Here is a 7,174-nt window from a genome sequence, read left to right on the forward strand (position 1 = left end):
TAAGCTGCAGGCACTAGAGCTGGAGTGAGCGGGTCTGGCAGTCATCTGTCATTTGCTCTTCCTGTGTGCCCCTTCAGTCTGTCTGACATCTCTAAGCAAACACAGCCCAATACACAAGCACAGGCACGGCCTTCTGGGCAGCCAGCGAGAGCACCCCTCTTCTAATGTTTGTGTGACAAAAAAGGCAAGGCAAATCCTCGCAATGGAATCAGATAATCACCAACCTGTGAAGAGCCTGCCCCAATCCACATCCAAACCGGCCCCCCCGGCCCCTGGATTAACTGTCTGTTTGGCTAATAATTTTAATCTGCTGGAGAGGGCCAAGAATGGGCGACAGCACTCGGAATAAACATTTAATCCTCTTGTCCCGTCCGCCCCCCCCCTCCTCCCTCCAAACTCTGGACTACTTCCTCCTCGACCCCTTGTTATACACTTGTGTCCAAATGAACAGACTTGTTTGTTTTTGGTTTTTTTAGTCCTGATGGTGGACAAAACTGCTGTCCAAGCAGCCACCCAGACAGAAATAAGCCCACCGTGTGACAGACTGTTGCCAGACTGCCCCGGCCTGACATCGCCCGGTGGAATGTACACGTCCGAGTGTGGGGTGTGTGTAGACAAGGGAGCTACTGAAGACAGGGCACTTCAGGTTCACAGGGTCAAAAGAAGTCTGTCTGGGACACTTGTGTAGCAGCAGAGAACACATATCGGAGAGGGGACAAACATGTTAACTACTGAGATATAATTGAATGTCAAGACATATTACTACATGAAAAATAAACACCAGCTACAGTATAACTGCTCATGAGTTGCAGCAGTGAAAAAAACAACCACTGTTTAGATAATTTATTGGACATAAAGCCACAAAGAGAGAACTCCCACTGATTTGTTGGACAGATGAGGGTTGCTGACTGTAATGCACATAGTTGTACACAGTTCTAGATGTGTGTACATTCAATGTTATATATATACTGTATATATGTATATATACTACATTTCACTGTGCAATCCTGTATTGTAAAATGACAATAACAACAAATCCTTAACTATATTACTGCCATTTAAATCCAACTATTTATTGTTCTTTGAAATCCCCTGAAGGAGCATGTAGATGTGAACTTTGTGATACCTTTGGCTTGAAGTAGAGTATGTAAATACATAAAGTGCACAAAGAATTTGTAATTTGATTTTATTCCCCAATTTATTTATTTGCACCATAAAGAGCAGATTTTAGATGCTCGTTCTGACATCAAATGCCAAATGGCCACTTAGATATCCTGTTTAGGATGGGGCTGTATTGTCGCACCTTTGTTCTGATAAGGGTCCCTGCCCCCATTGACAAAGTGCGAACGACTGGGAGGGCCGCAACAATATAAGGGGCCAGAGGAGTGTCAGACGAACACTGTCTATCTCTGGGTGACTTGTGCTACTGTGCTACTGTGCTGCTGTTTTTATATTTTTGACTCATGGATTTCCTGCGCGCTTGTGTCCTTTGCACCGCTCTCTTCGGTCTCGCCGAGGCTTTTACGCACCAGGATATGAAGGACGCGCTGCTGCAGAAACTTGGCTTGGATGAAGTTCCTAAGATCCATAAAAGGGATTTGGAGAATCTGGTTATCCCGGCGCATATCAGAAATAAGTACATGTCCATGCTGAAGATGCACCACAGCAGGAGACGCAGATCTCTGCCCAGCCTGGCTGGCATCCTGAGGGGAATCCCTGGCAATGCAGGTAAAGACATTTCCCTGCTTCTTTTAAAACAAATATACATGACATGTAATTTGTAGGATTTAATATGACAATAGCTTTTAAACAGATACAAGCTAGAGTAAAGCGGTATTCCCGTGCGTAATTGTGAGACTTGATGCGCAAAGGATGTTTTACGCAGCAAATTGCCTTTGCAAAAACAAATAAAAAATAAGAAAAGAAAAGAAATGGCCTCTAACACGTACAATGCTTTGTGCTTTAGATATTTCCGGGGAGTATGTGTATTCTGACACCACTCGGCATCGCATGGTGTTCGACATGGAGGCGAGGGTTCCGGATAACAGCGAGGTGACCATGGCGGAGCTGAAGCTCTACCAGCGGGCTTCCTATCAGAAGCGCTTCGCGGTGGAGAGGAAGAACCACCGGCCCGTCAACAACGCCCGGGTCAGCATCTACTGGGTGGAGGTGCAGCCAAACGGATCCAACCGCACATCCCTGGTAGACTCACGGTAAGGGGTACTTTTCTTTTTTCTCCAAGTGACGTGTGGGCGAATCAGAGCAATCAATAGGCGAGATCACCACTGTCTCAGTGGGTTATCTTAATAATAATTCAATTGCAACTATCCGTGTTGATCTCCTTTTTAATTAATCGCCCTTATCTCTCTCTCGCTCTCATGTTCACAGGTTGATACCCATTCACGAGACCGGCTGGAAGAGCTTTGATGTGACCCAGGCGGTGCATTATTGGTCCAAGAGCCAGCAAAAGACACCTATGCACCTGGAGGTGTGGATCGAGGGCGAGAGACCTGGCAGCTACGCGGCCGAGATGGCCAAGAGTGTCCGCTTTACCACCCAGGAGCAGACGGACAACACCTTGGGAAAGCCCGAGCTCATCCTCTACACACTTAACCTCGAAGAATACGGGTAAGGGCGCGAGCTTTTGATATACAGGCTATTGCATCAGTGTGATAATTAGCCCATATCCTCCTTTTTTTTTTTTTTTTTTTTTTTACCTGTCGCATTCATTAGTAGATTTGTAGTAGTGTGGCTCCTGAGGCGTCAGTTTACTCCTTCTCATGGTTCAGAGAAATGTAGCAGTAATTCACTGGCTGCCATTATAAAACACCAACAAGAGTCCAAAATGTAATTTATTCCGGTATTTTTCTACACTATATGTGTTTTATAGAGCTGATCAAGGGCTTAACGTTGGATTCATGGTTGGGGCAAAAACTGACGTTTTGAGCATGTCAAACACTTCATTTCCTGCGCTCTGGTGAATTTTTCTGCAACAATTTGAGCCTTTTTTGCATCAAGTTATGATGGAAATGTCTTTCTTTGTGTAACTGAAAACAATGATTAGATTTTTGGGGGGAGGAAATCAGTTTTGACTCCCCCCCATCCTCCCTATAATTTACGCCTGCGGTGCTGATCCTATGTGATTACGACACTGCTTATAAATAGATTTTTAATTAAGCCTTTTTATGTAGATTCACCCACAAAAATAAAAATAAAACATCATTGTAGGATGCTTGTGGCAAGCAAAGGCGTAGCTGAGAGATTCCAGGCCCTGGTTGGGAAAAGAAAATGCTTGGGACTTGGGAGCTGTAGTCTAACAATTCTTTTTTTTCAATTTTTTTTTTTATCCTTTATTTCCTCAGTTCTCGCGGCGACTGCGACCTCCACCAGAACAAAGACGCCTGCTGCAGGGAACAGTACTTCATCAACTTCCGGGCTCTCACCTGGACGCAGTACTGGATCATCGAGCCGGCAGGGTACCAGGCGTTCAGGTGCACCGGCGGCTGCAAGCAGCCCAAGCGCAACTACGGGTACGGGGAGAGGCGGTGCACGGTGTCTGAGAGCGCCCCGTTACCCATCATGTACCTGGTGAAGAAGGGGGACTACACTGAGATAGAAGTGGCTGAATTCCCCAACATGATTGTCGAGAGGTGTGCCTGCACCATGGACAACGTCTCCATAGTATGAAGTCGTGGAAAACTGCTGTAGTACTCCTATAATCCCAGACAGACTGCGGGGGAAGTAGTATAGGAATATTACAGTGTCTCTGTTTTCATGGGGGTGATGATATACAGTATTTAAGGGTTTCACACAACACGTCTAGTACTTTTTATTTAAATGGACATTTCTTGGGAGTCCTCCTGCCATCAAAGTCCATCTCCTTCCACAAGCACTTTTTATATATTTTGTACATTTTTATATCTTTAAAAAAAAAAAATCAAATTTGTATGAGTCCTGTTGAATCCGCAACGGTCAGTCAAACGCTGTCCGATGTGTTATATTTTCAAGCTGTACATAATATGGATATGGACAAAAAATAAACTATTTTTGTTTCACAGTTTGTGGCTTTCCTTCTCCATGGCTGTCTGGCCCCCATTCACATTCATGATCACATTCGCATGCAGTTACATCCAGCTGCCTCCCCTGGCACCTCTCTCATTTACACTCGTAGGAAATTGTAGGGCAGAGCAAATAATTTGCCTAATGACTTATAACATTTGTTACGCATGAGGGCACGTTGGGGCTGACAAACCCTGCTTGTAATGCTTTATTTGCGGAGGGAAAGAGCTACACGGCCACATACGGAGAAACACCGAAGTCAATACGCATTAAGCTCCAATGCGCTCTGCGTGTGTTTACATCAGACTTAGACCGGGCCAAACGTTGCTAATCAGGGCCAATACCTAATGCTCTGTTTGCTGTCTGAGTTGGGGGTCTTGTCATTCACTAATAAGCTGCTGATGACGGTAAACATGCTGCCCTGCTGAAGACAAGCAGCTGTCTGTCTGGGAGGGAAGTGGATTCCCAACATGCACCTCCAGCAAACCCCAGGGCGCGTGTAGAAGAGACGCAGGTGGTGCTGTAAAGAATGAATGTCATACATACTGCTACTTCCTTGATAAGTATTATACTGGGGTGACCTGGTAGCCCACCTGGTTGGGAGTGAAACCCATGTACTAAAGGCTCAGTCAACCCCCCCCCTCACACACACACACACACACACACACACACACACACGCACACACACACACAAACACACTGTTTGTTTGCATATGTATTCACTTTCTTTAAAAAACACAGCTAAAGTATTGATGGTGCAGCCAACTGACTTTAAGACTCCCAATGATTAGTTAAAAGGAAATGACCTGTGTTAGTATGAGTACACCTATATATATGTATATATATATATATATATATATATATATATATGTACACATACACTATTATCTTGATCATCCAACAGTCAGTTTTGTGGTAAAAACTTAAAAGTATGAAGACCATGGAATTCAATCTATTACTATTTTAACATCTGTATTTATAGTACAATTTCCAAATATCATGAATTTAGTTTTCTTCAAGTTTGAAGATAAGTTATTTGAACCAAACCAGTTTTAATTGATTAATTTCTGCATCCTTTTTACCCACCTTCATCCCTGCAACAAAAAATATGTGTGTCATCTGCAAAACCAGTACATTTTAGTACATTTGATACTTTGCAAATGTCATTTAGGTGAAGGATAAACAGTTCCGGGCCTAACACCGACCTCTGTGGAACGCCACTCACTGACCGGTGATTACAATCATTTGAACCATTTGAACAAACTGTCTCCTGTATTCAATATAGTTATTTTTTCAGTTATAGGCCAAACATTTCCATTTTTTTAACAGGATTTCATGATCAACCGTATCAAAAGCTTTTCATTAGATTAATAAAAATCCCCACTGTGTAGTTTTTGTTTTCAATACATTTTGTTGATCTTATTTGTAGAAATTAGGGTTGTTATTGAAATATGCAATATCCAATATACTATTGGATGGATTGCTGTAAAATTTGGTTCAGAGGACAACAGGTTACATCAATGAACCTCTGACCTGAAGATATTTCGGTAACAACCAAAAAATAGGTTGAGGAAAAGTTTAAAAAAGATATATATCACCAGTCATTATCTATCCACCTCAACAATATAATAACCACAATGTAGGAGAAAAGTCATTAGGATTCATCCTCTGGGGACCATCAACGTCTGTACTAAACTTCATGACAATCCATCCAGTAGTTGTTGAGATATTTTGGTTTGCACCACATTGGTGCATAGACAGATATTGCCCTCCCTGGAGGCAAGTGGGAGATTCTGAAGCCAGGTGGAAGAAGGTGCGGAGGTCTGATGAGACCAGAGTTGAGTTTTCAGACTAAACGCTATGTCACACTGCAAATCCCTATACCGTGGAGACCGCGCATCATGCTGGAAGACTAGAGAGGGCAGAATGTCAGATGAATGCAGTAAAATCCTGGAGGAACACTGAAGTCGGCATGAAACCTGCGTTTTGGGACATTTGTTTTCTAGGAAGATAATGAGTCTGGGCATAAAGCCCAAAGTACACAGCAATGGCTTAAAAAACAATGTTAATGTCCTGGATCCACTTAGGACTTTTTACACAGATTTAAGGCTGTGATCACTGCCAAAGGTGCACAGCTAAATACTGGCAAACATTTATTTTCGTAATTTAGATTTAAAGCTCGGTTTTCTGTTGATCAGTGTTGAAAAGCCACATTAAACCTCCAATTTGAAGTAAGAAAGTAAAACCTGGAAACCTCTGAGTGGGGAGAATGCTTTTTTTTGTCATAGACACTGTAACAAACCACAAAGTCACTGTAGATCAGCTTCTTTAACTTTAATAGAGTTGAGACAAATTAAAAAAGGACACAAAACACAAATATCAAAAACTGGAAGATAGAAAAGACAACAAATCTCCAAAAAGTCTCAAAGCGTTTGCATTGGTTGGTTTAATAATAAAAAAGACCTGATATACAACCTGCAACATAAAGCGATAAAAAATATAGTCTGTTGTATTATAGGTTATACTGTTAACTCAAAAGCTCCACAAGATTTATGTATCCAGTACAATAAAAACAGGACACAAACTCTCCACACATTAAATATAGTTGACAATTCATCACACAGCAGTACGAAGGGCGAGCTAACACTTTCTTAATCACAATACAGTTGTTACGCAAAGTCTGTTAATTTATGAACATTCGTGCATGGATGAAATGGTGACGTATTTACAGATTTATTAAATATCAACATGGGAAGATAAAAAATAATGTACACACATCGCCAGGTTTGATCTGATCTACTGTGATGGTCTGTGTTGAAACGCACAAGCAGGGTGTCCTCTGCCAGGATATCGTGCTGGGACACACTATGAGCCGGTGGACGAGGAGCTGCCGGTATTGCCGGGCCACACAGTCACCAACCACAACTATGGAGTGCTTCCAAAACACCACTTTAGAGTTGTCCCCCTCAGCCTGAAAACGGTCTTCGCGGACTGTCGGTGGGAATAAGCGGATGTGTGATGCTGCGTAGCCCTTTAGGTATGCTGGTGAAAATTAACAACCCTGCCTGCTTTCATTCACTTTTTGTGCAGAACTTCAGACATGTTCAATTTTTTT

General features: G+C 42.6%; 1 protein-coding gene across 1 annotated transcript; it reads left to right on the plus strand.

Moving 5' to 3' along the window:
* The first annotated feature begins 1,282 nt into the window (after positions 1–1,282).
* lft1 (lefty1) lies at positions 1,283–3,935 on the plus strand. Its single transcript, XM_032542864.1, has 4 exons — positions 1,283–1,728; positions 1,967–2,213; positions 2,389–2,628; positions 3,363–3,935. Exons 1-4 carry the CDS (start codon positions 1,464–1,466, stop codon positions 3,685–3,687), a joined length of 1,077 nt encoding a protein of 358 aa, XP_032398755.1. The 5' UTR covers positions 1,283–1,463; the 3' UTR covers positions 3,688–3,935.
* The last annotated feature ends 3,239 nt before the right edge of the window (positions 3,936–7,174 follow it).

This window comes from Etheostoma spectabile, chromosome 18 (genome assembly GCF_008692095.1).
Source record: "Etheostoma spectabile isolate EspeVRDwgs_2016 chromosome 18, UIUC_Espe_1.0, whole genome shotgun sequence".
Lineage (NCBI taxonomy): Eukaryota > Metazoa > Chordata > Actinopteri > Perciformes > Percidae > Etheostoma > Etheostoma spectabile.